This window comes from Pseudorasbora parva, chromosome 15 (genome assembly GCF_024679245.1).
Source record: "Pseudorasbora parva isolate DD20220531a chromosome 15, ASM2467924v1, whole genome shotgun sequence".
In the NCBI taxonomy this organism is placed as follows: Eukaryota; Metazoa; Chordata; class Actinopteri; order Cypriniformes; family Gobionidae; genus Pseudorasbora; species Pseudorasbora parva.
The window spans coordinates 28,828,092-28,855,230 of record NC_090186.1 but is presented as its reverse complement, the minus strand read 5'-3'; the positions used below and the strand labels follow the sequence as shown (position 1 = coordinate 28,855,230).

The following is a 27,139-nucleotide window of genomic DNA, read 5'->3' as shown; positions in this document are numbered from 1 at the left end:
TTATTTGTGCAACAGTGATCAAACAACGTTTTTGTATTTAATTTTATTATGCCCTATATAGTCAGAAATTAATACAGATGTAAAATGTATGTCGTGTGTGTATACTTATGAGTTGACCCGATCTAATTCTCACAGACTTACAACATGCAACATGGCAACAACAACACTGTACGGTAACGTGCTCCTCCCCCTCAGCGCTCGCGCGAACTCACTGATGCTGTGCGGCTGAACAACATCGCGCACACGCTGGTCATGGCGGACGGGCTTCACTTCGTTTAAATAAAACCCGTAGCTGTCCTGGTCCTCCGAGAAACATATTATTGAACACAAGCGTTTAAAATCTCGTATTGGAAGAAATACGTGTCATTCTGGTCGAAGTGAACTGGGTCTGGTAAGTGTTAGAATTTTTATTTTCTTATTTCAGATAAAGTGCTGCTTCTCGGAGAGGGAGAGTCTCTTCCTTCTCCGCCATTTTGTGACAGCGAAACTGTTCCAAGAAGGCGCCGGCACGATTTTATTCGTGTCCGTCTTTTTCACGGTAATCTATTTACTTAATTTTTTTTTAGAAAAACATACGTTATTGGCCACTTAAGCCTCACATTTCCCCCGACAGCATCGAGCATCGTGCGACTATCAGATTGGCCCGATTGTTTGCAGCGCAGAGCGTTTGGCGTATTAACACTCTTTAAACTGGCGAACTCGGGTTTTCTAAGGTTAACTTATTTTTGACTCAGTGATAAGATAAATGGTGAATTGCTTTGTAAACAAACCAGATTGCTTTGCTATTTCGCTTGTAAAACTAACAAACATGGAAAAGGTGCATAAAATACTTGAGCAGTAGTAAACCCGATTAGTGGAGCAGTTTTGTTTTTCCAATCGATCAACTGATTTTCTCCACTTTCAATGCGTTTTTACGAGCATTATTTTTTTTTTTTAATGCATTACTTCGGATAATTGATTTTAAAACCTTTTCTGTAATTGTGGCATTTGTGTGAAAACAAGCGAATCGCTCGCCTTGGTGGCCTATATTTGTAATGGCACGTGTAGGCGTGTGAAATCCACGCAACTGCCTTAAGACCATTGCTGCATATTGGTGCTGGAAATACCTGTGTATCTTTGAGTCGTTTCACCGAATGCTTGATGTGTGCTTCACAGAGATCAGAATGACCAATGAAGAACCTCTCCCGAAGAAGGTGAGCTCATTGTCGCAGTCTAATCTGATTATATGAATCTCTCACCGCCAACCGTCCCTTTATATATCGTCATTCTTTATTTGTTGTGCTTGCAGGTTCGCCTTAGTGAATCCGACATGAAGACCCTGACTCGAGAGGAGCTCTGTACTAGGTGTGTAACCATTCTGTTGTGCAATAAACTGTAAGGGTATAAGAATGTTGGAGCTATCCTGATTGTAATGCTGATGTTTTTTTTCTTCCTGGTGTAGATGGAAGCAGCATGAAGCTTATGTCCAAATGCTTGAGGCAAAATATGCTGATTTAAACTGTAAGTTTGCACATCCCAGATGTTCTGAATAATTAATAGTCTTCTCCTGTAAGAGTATTCAGTGTTACTAGATGTTACATTTTTTTTATTGTGTACAAAATAAAATGTTGATAACTAACTCATCTATTTAATGTTGAAATGTCTGCAGCCAATGATGTTACGGGCCTGAAAGAGTCTGAGGAGAAGTTGAAGCAGCAACAGCAGGAATCTGCACGCAGGGAGAACATTCTGGTCATGAGGCTTGCTACTAAAGAGCAGGAAATGCAAGAATGTACAGTAAGTGTGTTACTACATCTCCTTTTTTACTTCTGCTTCATGGACAGTTCTTATTGGAGGAAATAGGTCAGTTTGCTTGAATGAGAGTACGTGTTTCAGATGGACTAGTTTGTGCTTCCATTTTTTTAAGCATGTGGATGTAGAATTTAAATTAATGTGAAATATAATTGTCAAGAGTTTACACACTGCAGTTGCATTTGTCCTTTGTACTGACTTGTCAGTGAAGCATGACTAAATATTTAACAAGTAATAGCTGCTGTTTTGTTTTAGTCAAATGTGTTTTCCAAATGTTGGTAATTTTTATTCCACTGTAATTCATCAAAGTTGTTCTTTGGAAGCAGAAATGAGAATATTGTTTCCAGCATTACAACATGGGAACAGCAGACAAAAAGTAAAGCAAATATTGTCGGAGAATGTTGGATAGTAGATGATCACAGCATTGCATATTTAAGTGCAATTTTCAAAGTCAGTTTAGCAAAATATTTTACCATTGTTGCAGTTACAAATGTTTAAAAAAATTATATTAAAAACCTATAGGCCTGGTTTCACAGAGAGGGCTTATATTAAGCCAGGATTATTCTTTGATTCATTTAGGGCATTTAAGTAGCTTTTATAAATGTGCCTTAGAAAAAAAGACATTACTGGTGTGAATCTTGAGACAAAACAATGATACTGACAAATTTTAAAATGCCAGTGCAAGTTACTTTAAGTTAGAACAGTTCAAACATGTATTTTAGTCTGGGACTAGGCTGAAGCCTTGTCTGTGAAACTGAGGGATATAGTTCTACCATACATTTTTCTTGCCATGGAAATAGCCACAGAAGCTGGCATGAAGTAAAAAAAAAACAGAAAAAAAACTTGTAATTATTAGCCAAGTGTTGTCTGTTGTACATTGTAAAGGTCTAGAGGTTTCAAACTTTTTTTTAATTGATTTATTAATATACTTAGCTTCAGAGTACAAAGTGGGCATCACATGCCTTCATTGATGTTGATATTTGTCATTTGTTACATGCTGAGATTCATTCTAATGGTCGCTCTTACCTTGCAGACCCAAATCCAGTACCTGAAGCAAGTCCAGCAACCGAGTGCAGCTCAGCTTAGATCGTCCATGGTGGACCCAGCCATCAACTTATTTTTCCTCAAAATGAAGGCTGAACTGGAACAGACTAAAGACAAACTGGAGCAAGCCCAAAATGAACTGAGTGCCTGGAAATTTACACCTGATAGGTAAACTAAAATAACTCCCCCTCCAAACAAAAAGTCAAGACTTTCCTGATTCAACCCCCACCTTCTCCTCTGCAGGAGTGCAGATAATGGTGGGGGAAGACTGAAATGTTTTGCTCACAACGAGACTCAGACTTTAAAGCCAAAGCTCAGAACAAAAGACATTTTTCTTTCGTATTGCCCTGCTATTACACATACCGTAATGTAAAATCAGAACAAAACACGACAGTTTTGGTCAGGTGACACTTTTGTTACAGCTCTTTCTCTCCCCCCACACCCCTCATGGTACAGAAGCCTGAAGGAATCGGGACTGTTCCTGAAGAGGTGGTCACGTCGGAAACGCCCCCCTTCCAGCCCCAACAGCCCATGTTAGAAAGCTTCCTGTAACAAAAAAGGCGGCCTATGAAAGACTTGAGCAAAGCGTTGGCTCTGGAGCTGATTGAACTGTAGTTTAAAGATCACTGATTGAACATTTAAAACATGACATGGCCCTACTAAATGTGTTGCAGAGGAAAATGCCCCCATTTAAACTCCATCGTAGACACTTTTGAGACTCTGGTTAAGAATCTAGAATGTAACAGGGAGGTGGGAATGTAGTGTGATGCAATGAAATGGGGAGCAGTTAAGCAATCTTAAGACTTTGGGGGCAGAAGTCTTTATGATGTAAGACTTTGGGGAAGGAATCAGACTTTCTGATCTGCAAAGACTTTGATATATGTTCATCTCACAGGTGCGACATACGGTACAGTGTCTTAAACCTATTCTTTTTTTGTGTTCGTAATATTATACTTTGTTTTTGCTCTGGAAATGCACCTTGCATTTACAGCAGTGTGGTCCAAATGATTTGATTAGTCCAATTGGCTGTTGCGCTGCTGCAGATGCAAATAGAATTGTTCTTTTAAATGTGAATGCAAATGTGCAATGTGTGTTAGAGGAAACTATTCAAGCTGTTCAAATGTCTGTGTATGATAATTTGTACTTTTAACTTGTGCACTTTTCTAATCACTTTATTTTGCGTTCACCCAGTGAGGATTTTAATTGCTTTGTTTTTCTCTCGGGTCACGTTTAATTCCTTTGCAGGTATTTTGCTCAGTAGATATTTTATGGCAGTAGTATATTTTGACTTTATAGTTGCATATAAAATCTTGAGTGATTCAAAGGTAGCTTTACAGCTTCTACTTTGCAACTCTATGAAAATAACTTGGTTAAGGCAATTTTCTTTGTTACCAAGTATTTTGAAATATTGTCTGCTCTAAAGTGGCATTAAATAATTCATCAGAAATTTCATTGGAGGTTAGCAGCAGATTGTCCAAAAAAAAGATGGTGAACCAGTTTAAGTAAATAGTAAATTTGTACTTAAATGTTAAATGCTCTTGCTATGACATGATTACAAGTCATTTATTATTGAAGACAGTAGTATTACTAACTACTGTATTTGACACCAAAGCACCCTAGTGACCATTAAATTCTATGTTGAATGGTACTGAATGCATCTCTGTACAGTATATCAATATATCAGTACAGTCTCTGCTGAGTTCTTCAGTAGAAATGGGTTGCATTTTTTTTACCCCTAAATAGAAGAGTAAAATATGCTGCTGATTTAAATGAATTTGCTCTGGCACATGCAGTTTTGCAGTTATTTTATCTCAATGATAATACAAGTTGCATTGCCTACTGTTGGGAAACTTTCAAACATAATTTTTCACCTGCAGCATATGACCAGTCACAATAACAATAATCCTCAATTGATGCAGGTATTGCTTTGTTGCTCATAACTGGTTTTAGATTAACAGGTAGGTACTAATTTTAATTAAATCATCTCTGCTTTTAGATTTTTGAATGAATTTGGTTTTGCAACTTCGTCAATGGCCTATTGGAATGCTACTGTGCTAGATGTGTTCAGATCTATTGCACTTGATCGTTAAACTGATTTGGTCTGATAATCGTTCACCCATTTCTTCCTAGAATTGTTTGAACTGTTACTTGATTTTCTTGATTTGTCGTTGATGGTTTACATGCACACAAGGAAACTGCTTATCCAACATTGCGCTTGCATGCACTGTGTTAGCAGTGCATTCTTAAAATGCTTATACAGATGGCATGATTGGTAATTGGCTTTATCCAGTCGGTTGTTACTTAAGTTGTCTGATCGTTTCCATGCATGTGCACTTTTCAAAAAGCATTAAGAACCACGCTTATGTGTTTATATATCCACATAAGACACAATCTCCGACAGTAACCAAAGCGTGTTATACTAGTTTCAGAATACTGCTTTCTGCAGAACTAAGCCATTTTTCTTAAGTGCATGTAAACTCTACTGGTCAAAAATATTTACCAGTCTGAAGAACACTGTTGCCATTGGAGAGTTTGTTGTAAACTCTTTCTGGATGGCTAATGTTACCACCAAGTTCATAAATGCAATGGCCACTTGTATTGACCCTGTGGCCATGTTCACGATGTGATGTTAGACTTGTTTCCCTTGCAGCCAGACTGGTAAGAAGCTGATGGCGAAATGTCGCATGCTGATCCAGGAGAATCAGGAGTTGGGCAGGCAGCTGTCTCAGGGGCGCATCGCCCAGCTGGAGGCCGAGCTCGCCTTGCAAAAGAAGTACAGCGAAGAGCTCAAGAGCAGCCAAGATGGTGAGCGAAACACTTTCTCAGAACTGTCATTCATGGTTTGTTTTAAACAGACTTCGACTTCACTCACTGTTTTTGTACATTTGCATTTTATGTGATCCAGAGCTGAATGACTTCATTATTCAGCTGGATGAGGAGGTGGAGGGCATGCAGAGCACTATTCTGGTTCTTCAGCAGCAGCTGAGGGAGACCAGGCAGCAGGTGTCTCAGATGAACCAAACCCAAGGCACTTCTAGTGGAGCTGGTCCGAGCAGAACTTCCCCTTCAACGGCCTCTGAACCTTCCATTCAAAGTGAACCTATGAACATCTCCAGCTCAAATGTGGGGAAAGACTGCGGAAGGGTGTCCAATGGACCCTCCAACGGGAACTCTTCTCAGAGGGGCGTGTCTGGGTCCAGTCTGTACAGGGAAGCAAGCAGCGCAGATGAAGATTACCCACCATCACCCTCTGTCTCCAGCCCCACCCATGGTGGCATGTCAAAACTCTCCAACCACTCAGAAGATGCTGTGAGCCAGAGGGGCGGAGAAGGTTATGTGACTCAGCTAAGTGCGGGCTATGAGAGCGTGGACTCACCTACGGGCAGTGAGACGTCAGTGACCCAGCACTCAAATGATACAGACTCCAATGCTGACTCCCATGAGGCCGCTGCTGTCTCCAAAGGCAGCAGGACTGCGGGTACGCGGCACAGCACTCAGAATGGCCTGGACTCATCTGCAGCAACAGTTGCCACCAACACCTCCAATGCCTCCACAGGGTCTGTTTTGTAACATTCTTAAAGATTTGTGTTCATTTTTAAGTATCTCATGACAAACAAGAAAGTCACACACTTCAGGCCAGTTAATTCTTGTTTGAGAAATGGTCAACTGCATCACTTTTGTTTTCTACCAGACCTCCCATCATAACCAATTTCAGTGCATTTGCGACATCCTCAAAACTGATTACGTTTATAAAATAAGCAACATTGTGTTTGTATATTTGAATTTTTTTTTAATGAATGACTTTTAAACCATTTTTCACTGTCGAAGTAATATGAACACTTGGTTCTATACCGTTCATTTGCTCTCTCGCTAGAACTTGGAAATCATTTAGCTACGTGTGATGTATTGTATCATAAAGCTCAATTAAGTCTTGAAGCTGCAAGTTCAGAGAGTCCTTAGTTTCCTGATGTTAAACTTTTTGTTCCTCTACATGACGAGAGAAAACTTTTGTTTGACTTGTGTGTAGTTTTTTGAGATGTATCTTGTTAAACTCTGATTTCAATCCTTTTCATGTACTGACCAAATATCAATAAAGAATTTTAATATGACTCAAACCATGCTTTGATTTTCTGTTTTGAATTCTATCAAAATCATTCCATTATTTCATCAATTTCTTGGATTAATTATAACTATTTAAAAAGCAGTAAAATGATGTTAAATGATGTTTGAAATGTGTCTGATGTAAAGTGGTATTTTTGATGAAACTTTTGTAAGTTAAGTGTGCCATTAGTTAACCGTCCACACCATAAGATGGCGCTACACAAAAATAAAACCAATGCGTCATATTTAGATCTCGGATATGATGCGTTTGTACTCATCGAAATGAATGAGACGGTGTGAGGTAGGCTCCTCGAAACAACCTGCATATTTAAGTTACAGAGAACCAGCCCATCGGGACACAACAAGGAACCTGCCGGGAAAACCAGCGCTACAGCAAAGATGAACACGGATGCGATTGTTATCGTTTCTGCTGCAAGGACTCCTATAGGTAAACTTTGTCTTGTGTCTTATATCATTATATTTCCCACACGATGTTAATCACTTCTTGGAAGGATATCCTGTTGTAGCTTGCGGACTGAATATACTAGAACGTTTGATCTCCTGTGCCACTACCGGAATAAACAAGTTAACCAAATTATCTGCACGATGTATTTGATAAAAACGAGTGTTCGCTGTCCTTTTTTTATATCGTCAAAATATGTCTTAATATCTTAATCTAACTAGCTAATATTCTAGCTACACGGCAGGTTTGTAGTCTCGCTATGATGCAGAAGAAACGTAGAGCTGCTCTGATTGGTTGTTCCGCGTTCTTCCCAGTGTTCTCGCGCTCTGATTTGACAATTTATTGTATCGCCATGGCCAGGATGAAGTTTATGATTGGTAATATAAATGCTCTGGAAAAAAGTTTGTTGTGTTGGTTCTTTATATAGGATCCCTTCATGTTTTAGCACTAAATTATATAAATAAATATTCAGTTAAAACAGAAGAACACATATGTTTTGCCTGTTTCATTCACAGGATCATTCAATGGAGCCCTTAGTAGTGTACCCCTCCATGATCTTGGGACAGTAGTCATTAAAGATGTTCTGAAGAGGGCCAATGTAAAGCCAGAAGATGTCTCAGAGGTCATCATGGGTCATGTCCTCACTGCAGGTAATATAGCACATGTAGTGTACTTTAGCTTGTGGATTGATAGTCCTCCTTTAGCTTCTCCTACTTTTACTCTATTTAGGTCATGGGCAGAACCCTGCACGGCAAGCAAGTGTTGGTGCTGGTATCCCATACTCAGTGCCTGCATGGAGCTGTCAGATGATCTGTGGATCTGGCCTGAAGTCTGTGTGTCTTGGTGCTCAGTCCATCATGACAAGAGAATCCACTATAGTAGTAGCAGGAGGAATGGAGAGCATGAGTCGGGTAAGACATCTATGATGCTAATCTTAAAGTAAAAAGAAGGAACATCTGAGCTGAGTCTCAGTCTAATGATAACCATGGATCATTTTGTCTGTCAGACTCCTCATATAGTGCAGATGAGGTCAGGGGTGAAGATGGGAGATGCTACTTTGCAAGACTCCGTATTGACTGATGGACTCACAGATGCATTTTACAGTTACCACATGGGAATCACAGGTGATTTCTTAAAACAGATTGCCTACCTTTATTGTGCGCTTAATAGGACGATTGATCTAGTTTTGTTTGTTTGCCTGTTTTAGCGGAGAATGTGGCCAAGCAGTGGGGGGTATCCCGTGAGGCTCAGGACAAGTTTGCTGTGAAATCACAGAACAGGACGGAAGCTGCTCAGAAGGCCGGCTATTTTGACCAGGAGATTGTGCCAGTTAGTGTTCCCTCTAGGAAAGGCAAGAGGCTCTTTTATACTTTCATACTTTAATTACCATTTCACATTTTCAAAATATAACTAATAGTAAAGCTGTAATATAGTGAAGATAATTACAATGTAAAAAACACTTTTCTATTTTAATATTTTAAAATATAATTTATAATATAATATATAGTATATACTTTTTTTCCTGTAATAATTTTCAGCATCATTACTCCAGTCTTCAGTCACACAATCCTTCAGAAATCAATCTAATATGCCTATTTGATAGTCAAAAAAACATTTATTCTTATTATTATTAATATAAACAATTGTGCTGCTTAATATTTTGTGGACACTGATACGTGTTTTTTTCAAGATTTTTTTGATTAATAGAAAGTTAAAAAAACAGCGTTTTTGCTGAACAGCATTTATTTAAAATGGAAATCAAATAAATACCTTTACTATAAATGTATTGGATTTTAAAGTATTAATTGCTTTAAAAAATGACTCACCCCAAACTTTGAACAGTAGTGAATTCAGTGGAGGGGAGGCAATTGGAGTGGTTTTACTTAAAAACAAAAAAATCGTATTTTCTTAATGAGTATTTTTGTCTTGTTTTCTAAAATCATCTTTATAATCATCTAAACAATGTAAATATAAACCTCACAAAATGTGTTCGATTTATGCTTTGAAAAAGAAAGTTGCTTAAGAAAGCTGAAATGAATTGGTGTATTTTCTGAAATTGCTGAAAGTAGTAATTTTTTGTTTGTTTACATTTACATTTATGCATTTAGCAGACGCTTTTATCCAAAGCGACTTGTTTGTTTTCAGATACTTTTTAAAATGGATAGTTTTACCTCAAGCTTGCATTTATCTCTGACTGAATTCAAATAAAACCTTTGTTACCAAATCAGGTCCAGTTGAGGTCAAAGCTGATGAGTTTCCTCGGCATGGCAGTAATATTGATGCCATGTCCAAACTGAAGCCCTGTTTTGTGAAGGATGGTTCTGGTTCAGTGACAGCAGGCAATGCATCCGGTAAATCGAGACATCTTTGACACTCGATTATGACATCTACAGTGACTACAGATATTAATGTGCAATCTCCATTGTGATGATTTTTGTTTAACAGGCATAAATGATGGAGCTGCAGCTACTGTTCTCATGAGCCAATCAGAGGCCCAGAGGCGGGGCTTAAAACCAATGGCACGCATCACGTCCTGGGCTCAGGCAGGCCTTGACCCTTCAGTTATGGGCACAGGGCCAATTCCAGCCATTAGAAAAGCTGTGAGTGCCTGTTGACTCATCACAGGATTAATTTCAACCACATGAATGAAGGATGATGCTTGTAATCATTGCTTGGTCCTGAAACAAACACTAGACGTACAGGCACTCCGAGGACTAATATAATCCAATGTTTTTGGGTGCTTTATGTAATGTAATGTAATGCAATATCACTTACATTTATGTATATAGCAGATGCTTTTATTCAAAGTGACCTACAAGAGAGGAGAGAATAATTACATTTGCTAATTCAATTAAAATGTTTTGTGCTACAGTCCTCATCAGTTTATAAGTTTGTGCCAGCAGAGATTTGAAGTGAATTGTATCTGCTATCTAACCAGGTTGATAAAGCCGGATGGAAGCTAGATGAAGTGGACCTGTTTGAGATAAATGAAGCGTTTGCTGCTCAGTCCATTGCAGTGGTACAGGAGCTCGGTCTAAATCCTGACAAGGTGTGATTTCCACCACTTTATACACACTTTGCTTCATACAGCTTTACACAATATTATATTGACACAGTTACCCAATGATTGATGTACTACAGCATAATATAATGATGAAACTCTCCATTATTGCAAAATTTGGAGGTCTGTCTCATTTGACTGTTGTTCACTAAAACTGTCATTGACCAGATTACTATACTATACTAAAATAAACAATTTCATCACTTTGATAAGAAAATCTTATTTTCCTGATTTATTTTAACATGCTTCTTTGGTAATTTGTCAAGCAGACTACCTGGAACATTATATTATTATTAATAACAATATTATTATTATTATAATTATATATTTATTTATTTAACATTTCTATTTGTACACCATAATTTAACATTTCATTTGTCTCTTCTTTTCAGGTTAATGTGTGTGGAGGTGCGATTTCTCTTGGGCATCCTCTTGGTATGTCTGGCTGTAGAGTGTTGGTGACCCTGCTTCATGCGCTTCAGAGGACAGGAGGGCGGAAGGGGATCGCTTCACTCTGCATAGGTGGTGGAATGGGCATTGCCATGTGCGTAGAGAGAGAATAAGAGCTAAATACTGCTGATGTAGCTAAATGACCATACTGTAATTGTGTGCTTTTAATCAGGCCTTGAAACAAGTTTCCATATTCAAAACAGATGTTTACAAATCTTAACTGGCTATGGTGACACTAAAGTACATAAAGTCAGAACTTGTATGTGAGGGAACATGGCCAGTTCTGGTTTCTGGTTTGAAATCTTCTTTAGAGTGTATCTAATGTATTTTGCGCTTAAGACTAATGTATTCCCTTCGGTCTTTAGTGATTCATGGTACATAAAGATAACTTGTTGGAGTATACCAGATTTTAAGACATTCCTTTTCTGTGTTAATCATCTATGGTTGCTGCTTTTATTGGTATTTAACCTAAGCCTGTCCATGTATCACACATGCATATCAATGATAACATGATTGGATTATGAAAATCATGGTGTGGTTTGTGTTCTGTGTGTATTAAACCATCCGTTGAATGGAGTTTGTTTGTTTCCAGAAGAAAATACATTTTAGAACAGGACCTGTTTACACTGTGCAATAGAAACCTGCCTTAGAGAATGTCAAATGTGCCAAAAGGCAAAATTAGCCTCTGTCCTGTGCTTCCAAAAGGCTGCTCATAATAATATCCCAATGTTAATTTTTACCTCAGGGGAAAAGCTGTTTACATATAACCTGTTGTAGACTAAATCTCAACTACTAATAAAGAATTTAATGGAGAGCCACGTGTCCTGCAGTCAATATAGGTAAACTGGGCCACTTTCTTTTTTGTTGATAAATCATCTAGAAAAGTTTATGCACATTTTAGAATGCTTTTTGAGCTTTAAGTCAGGCATTTTTCTATAATTTTATTTTCAAAATATACATCTGAAACAACTGTTTATCCCCAACACAACTGTTTTTAGGTAAAACGAGTCAGTAAATCTATCATTCCATCATTTTAAAAAATAAACAGTTATTTCTAATATGAAATGATTATTTAGCAAGACTCAGTATTTTGTCACGTACTCATGATGCTATACTTAATACCCTTAAGAAATGTTGCAATTAGCGCACTGTTCTATTTATGCATTTCAAGTACTATTGTGGTTTAAAACAGTCTACATTAACTGGAAACAATGTTGTTCCCATAACGAAATATTCTGTCCCATCATGTTACCGACCATCACCTCTTATTGTGAGAGATGTAATGGCGATAAGTAACCAGTAGGAGGCGCCAAATCTCAAAAGGCGTTCATGACAATCGCTTCGTCATTGGCCTGTTGAGTCTCAGAGTTAGACCTGTACAGGTGTGATTGTTGTCATGAAGTGTGAAGGGGTTTATTTTAAACAAGTCAAACTTGTCATAACGAGGACACGTTGTTAATACATGCACATACAGTTTCATACATTATACAGAAAGCAAGGGAAAACTATATGAAATGGTAATCAGAAGGCACCCAACAGGAGGACGCCAAACAGGCTAGTGTGCGCAGGCAGGTATCGTTAATCGGATTACACTTCTGACAAACCACTCACGAGCATGCTATGTACAGTCCACTACTCTACAATAAGTGCGTTAGTCCACATCCTGTTTTTACTGTCATTCACAATGCCGCTCTTTATTAATAGAGACCAGATTTTTGCTCATCAAGTCCACCTTCTAGAGCACAAACTACGGGTGAGTTTCCTCTTATATTAACTAAATGTCAAATAATTGATAGGCTGATAAATAATTATGTTTCGTTGACGTGCTTTTGATTTACCGAAATGTTTACTGTCGTTATGATAATTAATTATGCTGTAAAATATAATATAATTTCAGACTCTAGACCTCCTATTCTTGTTGTTTTGTGAAGCCATCCACATAAAGTAGCTTAATAGACATACCATGTTTTTTTTCTTCCATTGAAGTACATGGCATGAATATGGCAGTCATCCATTATATAATCTCATTATATATTCTCATACCATCAATTTACTATATGGTACAGCCAGAATACGTTTTTTTTGTATTTTGTATGGTTGTATGTTTCAAACTAGTGAGCTGCTGATTCAGGATAGACGAGGTCAACAGCATTTTGGGCTTCCAGGGTTAATTTGAATGATGTCTATGATTCCCAAAAGTGTTGTCTTGGTAGGCTACCTGCTAAGATTTTGAGACAGTGTGTCACTTAAGTGTTGTTCATGACTGAAAAATGTTGTCATTTATTTAGGTTACTTCTATTATTTGTACTATTACATTTGTATAGTAATGCTTAAATGTAATGATAAAGTTCTCTCCGATTTCTTTATTTAGAGTAAAGAGGAGCGTATTTTGGAGTTGGAAACAGAGAATGCGCTTCTTCATTTGAGACTCGCTGAGGTATGGAACATGGATTTATGTAGCAAATTTAGTGTGAAATGCATCCAACTTCCCTAATGGAGGTCGAGCCTCCTCTGCGGTTAAGAGTTTGACCTGGCAGATGGTTTCACTGCAAGATAAGTGGCTTGCAGACAGACGACAGGTGCTCACCAGTCTCACCTAATTTACTCAAATGCGTAATATCTGGGTATGCAATACAGACCAGAGATAGACCTTTGGTTGGAGATCAAAAATACAACTGACATAGAAAAATATACCAAAAAGCACCAAACTAAATTTTGGTGGAGATTTATCATGATAACATTATGGTGTAATATTTGAAGTAGCTTTGAGTACAATATACAAATAACACTGTATAAAAATAGGATAATCATTCTGTATCATGATATACACTACCATTTAAAACAAAATATGTATTTTTAAAGATACTTTTATTCAGTAAGGATGCATTACATTGATCAAAAGTGACAGCAAAGACATTTATTACATATGATTTCTCCAGTCAGAATGTTACATTTCTTTTGATAACGGTTTCCACAAAAATATTAAGCAGCACAAATGTTTTCAACATTGATAATAAGGAATGTTTCTTGTGCACCAAATCAGATTCTATACAAAATTCCAGAGAATTACGGTACCATCTCCACAGTGCTTTTTGTAACGTTAAAAACTATGTAAATGTATTAAACAGTTTGTATGTTTTTCCCATTCCCCTTTCCTAAACTTCCAGTGTTTGGGTAAACTTCGCTATGAAAGGAATGAGGAAATTCATGGTCTTAGAAAGAAACATCAGCAGCAGAAGAAAGTGCAAAAGTCCACAAATGCAACTCTCTCCAAACTCCTGTCTGAAGTTCAGGTGATTGCAAAAAGAAATCATACACAACAAATGCTTTGAAATTCAATGCTTTGCAAATCCAGCTTCATCGCGTGATCTGTCTTGCTCTCAGATGCTGAAACAGGACTTGAGGGATGTTTTTATCATCTACGTGGGGTTTGCTAAAGAGCTGGAGGACCAAAGCAAGCAGCTGTTTGAATGTGTGGGAACTGCCAGAAATTCTATTCAGGATCTCCCAAGTGATGACCTTCAGAGTGAGTGTTTCTTTACTGAGATCAACTCAGATACAAATACATCAGTTCATCTGCATTACCTGTGAATATTTGTACCTCCAGATACAGTTACCGGATCTCATTCACTAATTATTTACGTGCATGTACACTTATATACGTGCATGCGGTCATGCGGGAAGGTCATAAAACGTCCTGAATTACCTTAACTCACAACCTTCATCTCCTCTTCTATTTAATCTTCTGCGCTCATTCCCTTCATTCTTTACCATCTGTTTCTTCCTTCATCTGTCTCATTCTCTATCACAAACCCGGCCGTGTTGTGACAGTAGGTATGTGGTGCAGCGTTCAGAGATTATCCACGGGTCCCCTCCCCCAGCCTCTCCTCCAGGAAAAGCTGTTGTCAGCAGGGACAGCATGGTCATGTGTCCTGCGTCACCTGCACACCATGGTGACAAGCCTCCCACAGGGCCTGTGGATCTTATCCCTTGTCATTTATATAGTTGCATTTGTAAAACCCCAAGGCAAACTACTCATCACTGTGTGATGAGAAAAAATACGTTCCTCCTGACAAGTCTTTTACACGTACACTAAAAGATAACAGTATAGGGTGATGGCTGTCAGCATTTGTCCACTGTGATTATACAAGTTTGGCTTGTTGTGTTTATTTTTTACTATACTATTTGATACATATTGTTTCCAGTGGCATGTGGATTAATTTATTTTAATTTATGTCCAAAATAAATTCATGTTAATGTATTAGATCTTTCCATGGTTCAGACATAGAGCTATCAACAACAAAAAAAGTTTTTTGCAGATTTATTAAAAAAGAAAACCTGAAATATCACATGGTCCTAAGTATTCAGATACTTTGCTGTGACACTCAATCAATCAATCAATCAATCAACTTTATTTATATAGCGCTTTTACAATCACGATTGTGTCAAAGCAGCTTCACAGTGCCAAACAGGATAATATTGCGACAAAATTAGATTTGGCTGTACAGTCGTACTGGAGAAAACAGTGATGTTATCAGCTTATTTTAATTTATCATATAGCGACAATGTTGGCATATCAGTATTATAGTTTATAGAATTAAATAAAACCTAATTCATAAATTTTATTTGTATAATAAGTTGAATAACTTTAATCATATTTTTAGTGTCCCCAACTGAGCAAGCCAAGCCAAAGGCGACTCATATATTTAAATCAGGTGCTGTCCATTTCTTCTGATCATCTTTGAGATGGTTTACACCTTCATTTGAGCCACACACCTGTCTATATAAGACCTTACTGCTCACAGTGCATGTCAGAGCAAATTAGAATCACGAGGTCAAAGTAACTGCCTGAAGAGCTCAGAGATAGAATTGTGGAAAGGTTATAGATCTGGTTTACAAAAAAAATTCTGCTGCACTTAAGGTTCCTAAGAGCACAGTGCCCTCCATAATCCTAAAATGGAAGATGTTTGGGACAACCAGAACCCTTCTTAGGGCTGGCCGTCTGGGGAAAACTGAGCGATCGGGGGAGAAGAGCCCTGGTGAGAGAAGTAAAGAAGAATCCAAAGATCACTGGCTGAGGTCCAGAGATGCAGTCTGGAAATGGGAGAAAGTTATAGAAAGTCAACCATCACTGCAGCCCTCCAACAGTCGGGGCTTTATGGCAGAGTGGCCCGACGGAAGCCTCTACTCAGTGCAAGACACATGAAGGCCCACATGGAGTGTGCTAAAAACACCTGAAGGACTCTAAAATGGTGAGAAATAAGATTCTCTGGTCTGATGAGACCAATATGGAACTTTTTGGCCTTAATTCTAAGCGGTATGTGTGGAAAAAACCAGGCACTGCTCATCACTTGTCCAATACAGTCCCAACAGTGAAGCAAGGTGGTGGCAGCATCCTGCTGTGGGGGTGTTTTTCAGCTGCAGGGACAGGATAACTGATTGCAATTGAGAGAAAGATGAATGCGGCCAAGTACATGGACATCCTGGATGAAACCCTTCTCCAGAGTTCTCAAGACCTCAGACTGGGCTGAAGGTTCACCTTCCAAAAAGACAATGACCCTAAGCACAATGTCAACAATTCTGTGTTTTTCTGTCAATATGGGGTGCTCTGTGTACATTAATGAGAAAAAAAATGAACTTAAATGATTTTAGCAAATGGCTGCAATATAAGTCATTAATTTAAAATAAAAGAAAAAAAGTACAATGATTTTTTTAACAAGCATATATGTGTATCTTTTGTTATTAAGCTATTAAATATAGTACCCGTTTTTGACCTTTAGTCACGGACATATGGGTAACCTTTAATTTAAGTGATTACTTGAACTGAGCTGAATATTTTTGGTGTGCTGTAGCTATTGGGCTGGGCTACTGTAGAACAAATAGAGATTTGATATTGAAAATATTTTTGTGCTTTCAAAAATGTTCTCATCCAGTTTTTTTTCTTTGGCTCCAGACAGATTGTTTCCAACAACATCACTTGTTTTTATAGTCATTATACTCCCAGACTGCAGGATCCATTGATTAGAGGTTTCTATATGTATTCATATTTTAATATACAGAAATAGATAGTTGTGAAGTTTTCTTTGCGATTGTATTCTGTAGAGCTCCGGGTTCAGGTGACAGCACTTGAGCACTCTTTACGGGAAGAGAAGGAAAGGTGCAGAGAGGAGCGGGTGAGGAGGAGGCTGCTCCACAACACCTTAGTTGTACGTACTTGGTTCTCTTATTTGATTCACAGTTCTTAATGTATTCATAGGGTAATGTGTTGGCATTTATTTCAAGTCCAGATGTAGGGAGTACTGTTATGTTATGGTGGCTTGACTCATGAATATTTCAGTAATGAATGTAAAATATATTTCAGATTTCTACCTTACCTATTCTAAAAAATGACAGTGTAAGCAGCTAGGATGATTTAGTTATATAAAAAAATGGTTTAAGCACCACACACATTTCTTTCTGTAGGAGCTGAGGGGGAATATCAGGGTTCACTGCAGGGTGCGTCCAATTCTGCACTTTGATCACATCCCAGGATCACCTACAACCAATGGGTAATGCAATCTAAATTTATATCAAAAGAATAGTTGTAGATTAATGAATATTAAATTAATTAAAATTCTATTAAAGTTTGTAAGTTAATAGTAAAAATGTTATAAAATATTTACTACAGAGACCACATGCTTAGGTAATGTTGTATGTCTTGTAGGTGTACTAAATCTCATTGTCTTTTTTAAGGTCTTCATCATGTGAAGCAGTGGTGCAGGCCATTAATGATGTGAGTGAATTGATTACATTTATTGTTTATTGGATCTATAAAATTGTAATGGCCCAGTACTACACACTACGCCCATCCCTGGAATAATCATCTCTGGCCACTTTTGTTTTGCAGGACTCTGTTTTTGTGAACTGCGCCAAACACCCAAGTCCTGTAATGAACAAAATGTTTGAGTTTGAGAGGTATTTGGACACTGCATGTGAACATTTAAAACAGGGGCAGCTGGTGGGTGATGTAGAATATGTCCATTATTTGTTCAATTTGCAGAGTTCATGGTCCAGAAGATAGCCAAGAGACTGTGTTTGAAGAAGTGAAACCCCTTTTAACCTCTCTACTTGATGGGTGAGTATCCTATGTTAAATAGTTAAAGTTAATGATTATGACGCTTCAATCGATTGACTAAAGATGCTTATATATAATTTTTATATACATGAAGTTAAAATTGAGTAAATTACATTTTACACACATTAGTGCCCGTTACTTTGTCAATTTTTTTTTTCCAGAGGCAAAGTCTGTTATCGTGAATGTGATTTGGGAGATGACAGATTAATTTACTTAATCTGAATATTTAGGAAATTTCACTAATGGTTTCACTAATTCACTAAAACAACAAACCATAAAATAAAAGGAATTAAGAATAAAGAAAATGGTGGTTTGAAACCAAGCAAAAGGAAGTAGTTGCAAGGAAAAACAACATAAGACATCTGAGAATATGAGAATATGAGACAGAAAACTGTTGAACATGTAATGAACAGTGAGCCCTAGTCAGAGATTTGTGTAGGTCAGCAATTTTTGCACGACGCTGCCAACAAAGTCAAACAGAGTCTGTGTAAGAATTAGAATACTTATACTATCAATCTCTTTCATTTCAGGTATAATGTATGCATCATGGCTTATGGTCAGACGGGCAGTGGAAAGACACACACAATGATTGGCTCCCAGTCTGAGGGGCCCACAACTGCAGTGCAGGAATCTCAACAGGGCATCATTCCTAAAGCAGCCAATGAGCTATTCAAGTAAGCCTCAGCTCACATACTAAGTTTTACTCATCTACAGTATTACACGCAGGATACCTGACTGTGACTTTTGTTGATATATGTCACAGGCTGATCTCTGAGAAGCCAGCCGACAGTCATACGGTGGAGATGTCGGTTGTGGAGGTCTATAATAATGAAGTTCTGGACCTGCTGGCCAGAGATGAAGATGGGTCGACAGTTGGGGTGAAGAGAGAGGTCATCACCACCAGCACAGGCACCAGTGAGGTGCCCTGCCTAACATATGAGTGAGTCACAGCAGTCAGCATCAACTTTAATAGATTTGTATTTTAACAATCAATTACATTATAGAATGGACAGTGCAAATAATACAATTCAACTAACCATGCACAAGTAGTGCATAGTTAGGAAAATAAAATAAGTTTTATATATAACTTTTAAGGTTTATAATAAGGTTCAATTAGTTAATGCAATGAGTATCATAAACGAAAAACTATTCATTAATATAAATATCTTATAAATATTATAAATTTATGTTTGTTCATTCATAATACTCTAATTATTTATACAACACGTTAATGTTAAAAATGTTTTAGCATATGCAGAAACATTGACCTAAATGTTCTTTGAGGTTTTTTGACATTTAGGCCTGGTTTCACAGACAGAGTTTAGATTAAGCCAGGATTAGGCCTTAGTTAAAGGTATAGTTCACCCAAAAATGAAAATGTGATGTTTATCTGCTTACCCCCAGGGCATCCAAGATTTCGGTGTCTTTGTGTCTTCAGTAGAAAACAAATTACGATTTTTTTTAATTACAGCCGTTGCAGTCTGCCAGTCATAATGCATGTGAATGGGTAACAATTCTATGAGAGTAAAAAAAATGCTTTGACAACATGCGCAAAAACCCTGCTGCTCATGACGACACATTGATGTCTTAAGACACCAACCGATCGGTTGTCTGTGAGAAACCGAACAGTATTTAGGTTTTTTTTTTTTACCTCTTATCCAGACAAATCTCATCTAGTGTTCCCATTCGTCATTACTTCCATCTAGTAAGGTCAAAACCGGCGTGAACACACACACGCATGCACGCACACACACACACATATTATGTAGATGCCACATTTGACCGATCTGCGCAGGCACTAATGAGGAATCTATATTAACTATAATCGCGCCAGTTTGACCTTACTAGACAGAAGTAATAGCGAATGGGAATACTAGATGAGTTTCGTCTAGATATGAGGTAAAAAAAATAACATAAATACTGTTTAGTTTCTCACAGAAACCAATCAGTTTGTGTCTTAAGACATTAATGTGTCGTCACAAGCAGCAGGGTTTTTGTGCATGTTGTCTAAGCATGTTTTTTTTTTACTCTCATAGAATTATTACCCATTCACGTGCATTATGATAGGCAGACTGAAACGGTGGAAGTTAAATTTTTTAATTTGTGTTCTACTGAAGAAACAAAGACACCTTCATCTTGGATGCACTGGGGGTAAGCAGATAAACATCACATTTTTATTTTAGGGTGAACTATCCCCTTAATATACTGACCAAATTAACCTCTTTCAAAAGAAGAGAAAATGGTGATCTCAAAGCATTTTTATTTTTTTACCTGTCATGTTGATAATTTAAACAATATTTTTTGGCCTATTAAATCTACAGTCGTTTTTAAGTACATTTAAATATTTGATGTTTAAGACATGCTTTCTTTTGTTCCATATCATTTTTTGCTTTGGTGTATTAATGCATGTGTGTCTTGCACTAAAGTGTACTCATCTGCATTTTTTGTTTGTTCAACCTACTTTTTAATTGTACTTTGAGCTCCATGTCCATGTGACTGTCACAGGTCTGCATGTGTTTGTGTGTCAGGTTGGTGCGGAGCTCTGCAGAGGTGATGCAGCTGATCAATTCTGTGTTAAAACTAAGATCTCACAGTCCCACCCTGGTGCACATGGACTCCTCCAGATCTCATTTCATCGTCACTCTCACAGTCACCTCCAAAAGCCCAGATGCACTGGCTCTAGGTATGATATTGTGTTTCTTCAAGTCCCCAACTCACAGGGTTTGAAGCTGAAATGTTCCCTTCAGCCATATGCCGCTATCTGCAGCACACACGGTTATGGCTGTTAAGTGAGACCGAGCGTATTATCTAAAGTCGCACAAGCAAACGATCATTCTAACAACTCCATTTTCTCACACACCCACTGCATTAGTTATCTACACAAACACACACTCAAGCTCTTTCTCAGTACTCTGAAAAGAAAGCTCTGTGCTCACTCCAAAGGTTTCACACAGTAGCAATGAAAGACCTCATAAAGGTTGCCATAATGTGGATTTACGTGTGTAGCATCAGAGACATATGGGCAGGAGACGTATAATCATATAAAAATTAATGAGACAAATCATAACACTCAATATGATGGCTGTACATAGTGATAGTCGCAACCTAAACTTAAGAGTAAATCACCTTTATAATAGAGGTATCACGTTTAAAAAAAAAAAAAAAAAAAATCTTAAACATGCATGCATTAATTTGATCAGATTAGCCCTAAAAATACTATTTATTTATTTAGTTGTAAAAATATATAGCTGTTTTTTTAACTTAACTGAACTTTAAAAAAAAATTGAAATATAAAATGTTTTAACATTTCTCATTTTCATTACTTTAACTTGATGTACTAATTTAAATACCTAAACTAAAACTGAAATAAAAATAAATAAAAACTATATAGACATATAAAAATGTATTCAAAATATTAATAAAACTTAATAGTACTTAAATGAAACTAAAATAATATTGATATTTAGTAAATAATAATACATTAAAATCTCTCACAATCAAATACTTGTTTTCGTCACTATATATATTATATATACAGTGAGGAAAATAAGTATTTGAACACCCCGCTATTTTGCAAGTTCTCCCACCTGAAAATCATGGAGGGTTCATGTCCACTGTGAGAGACATAATCTAAAAGGAAAATCTAGAAATCTATTTATTTGTATGATACAGCTGCAAATAAGTATTTGAACACCTGTCTTCAGACCTGTTAGTCTGCCTTTAAAATGTCCACCTCCACTCCATTTATTATCCTAAATTAGATGCACCTGTTTGAGGTCATTAGCTGCATAAAGACACCTGTCCACCCCATACAACCAGTAAGAATCCAACTACTAACATGGCCAAGACCAAAGAGCTGTCCAAAGACACTAGAGACAAAATTGTACATCTCCACAAGGCTGGAAAGGGCTACAGGGAAATTGCCAAGCAGCTTGGTGAAAAAAGGTCCACTGTTGGAGCAATCATTAGAAAATGGAAGAAGCTAAACATGACTGTCAATCTCCCTCCGACTGGGTCTCCATGCAAGATCTCACCTTGTGGGGTCTCAATGATCCTAAGAAAGGTGATAAATCATCCCAGAACTACACGTGAAGAGCTGGTTGATGACCTGAAAAGAGCTGGGACCACCGTTGGTAATACACTAAGACGTCATGGTTTGAAATCATGCATGGCACGGAGGGTTCCCCTGCTTAAACCAGCAAATGCAAAGGCCCGTCCTAAGTTTGCCAATGACCATTTGGATGATCCAGAGGTGTCATGAGAGAAAGTCATGGTGTCAGATAAGACCAAAATAGAACTTTTTGAGAATATAATATATACATATACAACATAATTCCACTAAACGTGTTTGGAGGAAGAAGAATGATGAGTACAACCTAGGCTGGACAACCAACACCTCCAGCCTAATCAAGAAGGGTCACCAGCGCCTCCTCTTCCTGAGGACACTGAGGAAGAACCAGCTCTCCTCGACTATCCTGGTGAACTTCTATCGCTGCGCAATAGAAAGCATCCTGACCAACTGTGTTACAGTATGGTATGGGAGCTGCTCTATTGCAGAGCGCAAGGCACTGCAACGGGTGGTGAAAACTGCCAAGCGCATCACAGGGACTCCACTACCTGCCATCGAGTACATCCAGAAGAAACACTGTCTGCATCGAGCTCGCAGCATCCTTAAAGACTCCTCTCACCCAGCCTACAGACTGTTTACTCTCCTGCCCTCCGGCAGACGTTTCAGGTCCCTCCGGACCAGGACCAGCAGACTAAAGAACAGTTTTTTTCCAAAAGCTGTCTCTTTGCTGAACTCTAACCCTCGTTGACCCAACTCCCCTCATACATGGCTAACTCTCCTCTCCCCCTCACATCTGCCTTTACTTCGTTTGCACTACTGGAATGCTCATTTGCACTACAGACGGTTTAATACAGCAACATCTGTTTACTTAAGCATCTTGCACTACTCCACCTTAACTTGAATATGCTCATTTGCACTATATCATACATTGCTACACTGCTCATCTTAATCTAACTTATTGTACACATTGATTCTATGATCATATTCATAGTACATATTCACCTGTATAATCTATTTATAGTAATAGTTATCTGTATATTATATTTATATAGTACATATTAACTTGTATATTCTGTTTATAGCAATAATCATCTCTATTTATATCAGTACATAATCATGTCCTGCACTTATTCAACCACTGTAAATACTGCACTTTCTACTATTGCACTTCTGGTGTAATGACAATAAAGTTGAATCTAATCTAATCTAATCTAATCTAGTAAATATATATATATATATATATATATATATATATATATATATATATATATATATATATATATATATATATATATATATATATATATATTTACTAGATTAGATTAGATATATATATATATTATATGTATATACACACACACATTATATATATATATATATATATACACATATATATACATACATACATACACACACACACACACACACACACACACACACACACACACACACACACACACACACACACACACACACACACACACACACACACACACAACAGTCATTACTGCGATTGCTGCTGAGTGAACTGACCTGCTTAAAAGGCACTGTTACCATAATACTTGGAAGAAACTTGTTTTACTCATATTTTATGGACTCATACAGTGTGATCTCTGTGTTACAGCTCGTAGGCTGCAGAATGCCAGACAAGACGTCCAGCGGGTGTCTCAGAAGGAGTGGTGGAGCCCGCGCTGCCGCAGGGCCGCCTCTTCGCGCTCATCTAGTCCCGCCTCCTCGCCTTGCCACTCCCCATGTCACTCACCGTGCCCCTCTCCCCGTCACTCACCATGCCCCTCTCCCCGACCAAGCATCACACAGACCCCCCTCAAGACCAAGCTGCAGTTAGTGGACCTGGCTGGGAGCGAGTGTGTGGGTAAGACGTTACAGTGTTGTGTTGATGAGTAGTGAGTTGTTACTAGTTAAGCCATTTTATAATAAAACAAAACATAATAATTCAGACTCATTAGATAAGGTTTATGGAGTGTTAAATCTTAGAGCAGATTTTATTCATGTGCTCCTAGTAAATAAAGATGTGAATAGTCTTTTAGCACTAATGTTTATCTGTGTTTAGGGATGTCAGGTGTGACCGGTGCTGCTCTGTGGGAAAGCTCCTGTATAAACCGCAGCCTCTCAGCTTTGTCTGATGTTCTGGGAGCTCTAGCCGAACGACGACCTCACGTCCCCTACCGCAACAGCAAACTAACACATCTGCTACAGGACGCCATAGGTGAGAGCACGTTCACTGTGGAATACAAGTCACTTTAACATGCACACTACTGGTATGTAAAATATTCATCTATCCATCCCTCCCTCCTCAAAATATGACTGAAGATGAGCCAAACATTTGAACATACAAAAACTGAGCATCTAGTGACCTTGGTAGGGTTGCACCAGCTGTTCGTAAGTTCTTTCTTAAATTGGAACGTAAAGTCTACACTAGAGGCTTAGTAAGTACTAGCTAGTTTGTTACAAACTCTGTACTTTTTGCGGCTAATCCAAGCTTTATAATGGCAGGGATTGTTGTTTTTTGAAGTCCATAAAAAATGCATCTGTCCATCAAATAACTACTCCACACGGCTCCGGAGGGTTAATAAAAGCCTTCTGAAGCAAATCGATGTGTTTGTGTAAGAAAAAATATCCATATTTAAAACTTTATAAAGTAAAGTTCTAGCCGATCACCTTCCGTGGAAAAGTGTTGAAAGTGCCTTCTTGTAGTTCAAAATGCGTATCCTACGTCCTTTATTAACCCTCTGGAGCCGTGTAGAGCAATTACTTGACGGACAGATGCATTTTTATGGACTTTATAAAAAGAGCAACAATCCCTGGCATTATAAATCTTGGATTAGCCAGGACTTTTATAATATAATTCGTCTGAAAGAAGAATGTCATGTACACCTAGGATGACTTGAAGGTGAGTAAACCATGGGCTAATTTTCATTTTTGAGTTAACTATCCCTTTAAGGCAGAACGTAACTAGTAAGTCATAAGCTCTCTGTAAAGTAATGCATAGTCGCATAATATGACGTTTTTACCCTCAGTGATCCAAAAGCAGCCTTCCAATATGTGAGCAGAAGTTGTGTATAAATGCCATAAATTTCTGATTATCCTTTTATTCTAACTACATTTGCCTCACGTAACTAACAGTAAAAATAAGTTTCCATTAAATATGATTCTTAATCATAAATAACAAGTGCTTTTATATCTGAACAAAGCTCAGAAACATTCAGTATTAGAAAGGAAATTAATAAGGATCAATAATTACATAATGAAATGGGGGGAAAAACAGGAAACGACATTTGTTGATTATGATTTTATGTGATATGATGTACAACGTGGACTGATAGGACAAATACACACAGTGGTTTTGGACAGGTTTGTGTTGATGAGCCGCTAACAAAGTAATCTATTTACATAATGTATTCTCATAATTATTCACACAAGAGTGTTCATGTCAGGATTATCATATATGTCTAAAGAACTGAACTCTGTCATGTAAAACAAGAGCTTTTTGGTGCAGTTCAGTCAGTCTGCTATTTTATTCCAACCGAAGCCTTCCTGATTGGAGGCTTTCTTAAATTTTTAGTTTATTGAGTTACACTTCAGCTAAGTTTAAATATGCATTGTAAAAATAATTAGTGCTCATTTACGTCAAAAAATTTTTACGCACAGCTGGTGTAACCGGCCCCTGTTACATTATTTCTAAGTTTTCATAAAATTTGTATATATATATATATATATATATATATATATATATATATATATATATATATATATATATATATATATATATATATATATATATATATATATGTATTCTGGAAAAGAAATGTAATTTGGCAGTGCAACTTACTTAATATTATTATTTGCAATGTATTTTTAAACAATAGATTTGTTACAATTGTGCTATATGATTTTTTTTGTAATTTGCCTGTGGATGGACTGCAAAAGTCATTTAGCTCTGTAGCTAATTAAATTAAAATAAATTAAATTTGCTATTCAATTACATGAAAAATATTTGATCTCATACAGTGGCAATGTTTTTTACACTTACTGAAGAGATTGTGTATTACGTGTGCCTTTTTTTTTACACTTACTGTGAATATTTTGTTGGACTTTTTTTCTTGTTTATAGTGTGCACGTTTCCTTTGAGCCACAGTTAAAACCAGTTCAACCAGTCAAGTTAGAACATAACCACTATAACCTACAGCCTACAATCTTCTTTCTTCTCTCCCGAATCTTGCCTAACCATCCTATTGGCCTTATTTATGTCTCCTTTCTGGCACAGGAGGGGATGCTAAGCTTCTGATAATGTTGTGTGTATCGCCGACTCAACGCTTCCTCACTGAATCTCTTCAGTCCCTTGGCTTCGGTGCCAGAGCCAGACAGGTCCAGAGAGAGCCACCTCGCAGGAAGAACACAGCTCTGAAGATGAAGTGACTAATGGGAGATCCATTGGATAGGAAAAAGCTGCTTGTGTATTTTTATTTGTATGCATTTTGATTGCAAGTTCATGGTGCTCAGCAGTTCATGTTGAAACGTACTTAACTTTGGGTAAAATTTGTTGCTTATACTTATTATATTATATATATTTTACTCATACCTGTTATATATATTGTTTGCGAAGTAATTCTAGTATTTTCCGTTTTGAATGGGTTACACTCTTGTTGGTTGAGAATGCACTTTGGGGATATTCCTCTGAAAAAAAGTTTACAGGTGTTTTGTGAGTGGAATAATTAAGAATAATTGTCTACCATCATCCATTCGTTTGTGCTTAAGTTTTGATGTGATGATGAAAAATGTATGGCTTTGAAGTGATGGTGTTTGCAACCTGACTAGTTGACCTAATATTTTACTGCAAGGTAACTTGATGCCTTTCCAATATATAACTATTTATTTATATGAAATGCTTTAGAGTTAATAAAAAATAAATAAATAAAACCTACCTCTGTCATTTGCTTTCGATGACTTGTAACGAAGGGTGATGTAATGTTTCTTCCTCAGGGGTAGTGTAGCGTGGCTTGGGCGTGACTTTATTTACGTTTCCGT

The 27,139-nt window shown here is 37.5% G+C and overlaps 3 protein-coding genes across 4 annotated transcripts; all 3 read left to right on the top strand.

The window, feature by feature from the left end:
- Positions 1-208: 208 nt before the first annotated feature.
- Positions 209-6,950, top strand: wtap (WT1 associated protein). The gene is made up of 8 exons (XM_067417600.1): positions 209-391; positions 1,156-1,193; positions 1,289-1,344; positions 1,442-1,500; positions 1,649-1,776; positions 2,825-3,003; positions 5,486-5,640; positions 5,741-6,950. The coding sequence occupies exons 2-8, from the start codon at positions 1,164-1,166 to the stop codon at positions 6,403-6,405; spliced, it is 1,272 nt and encodes a 423-aa protein (XP_067273701.1). The 5' UTR covers positions 209-391; positions 1,156-1,163; the 3' UTR covers positions 6,406-6,950.
- A 243-nt stretch (positions 6,951-7,193) lies between these two features.
- acat2 (acetyl-CoA acetyltransferase 2) lies at positions 7,194-11,724 on the top strand. Its single transcript, XM_067418602.1, has 9 exons — positions 7,194-7,384; positions 7,915-8,049; positions 8,129-8,310; positions 8,406-8,523; positions 8,607-8,750; positions 9,628-9,750; positions 9,845-9,999; positions 10,338-10,448; positions 10,853-11,724. Exons 1-9 carry the CDS (start codon positions 7,336-7,338, stop codon positions 11,021-11,023), a joined length of 1,188 nt encoding a protein of 395 aa, XP_067274703.1. The 5' UTR covers positions 7,194-7,335; the 3' UTR covers positions 11,024-11,724.
- A 569-nt stretch (positions 11,725-12,293) lies between these two features.
- On the top strand, positions 12,294-26,953 carry kif25 (kinesin family member 25). Of its 2 annotated transcripts, none has more exons than XM_067418599.1 (15): positions 12,294-12,663; positions 13,282-13,347; positions 14,078-14,203; positions 14,295-14,436; positions 17,013-17,116; positions 17,373-17,458; positions 17,643-17,682; positions 17,797-17,864; positions 17,950-18,024; positions 18,555-18,698; positions 18,788-18,964; positions 20,553-20,707; positions 23,718-23,966; positions 24,165-24,320; positions 26,379-26,953. In XM_067418599.1, exons 1-15 carry the CDS (start codon positions 12,526-12,528, stop codon positions 26,528-26,530), a joined length of 1,878 nt encoding a protein of 625 aa, XP_067274700.1. In that variant the 5' UTR covers positions 12,294-12,525; the 3' UTR covers positions 26,531-26,953. The 2 variants fall into 2 exon arrangements, with proteins under 2 accessions (XP_067274700.1, XP_067274701.1); XM_067418600.1 differs by lacking the exon at positions 12,294-12,663 and adding an exon at positions 13,110-13,119.
- The last annotated feature ends 186 nt before the right edge of the window (positions 26,954-27,139 follow it).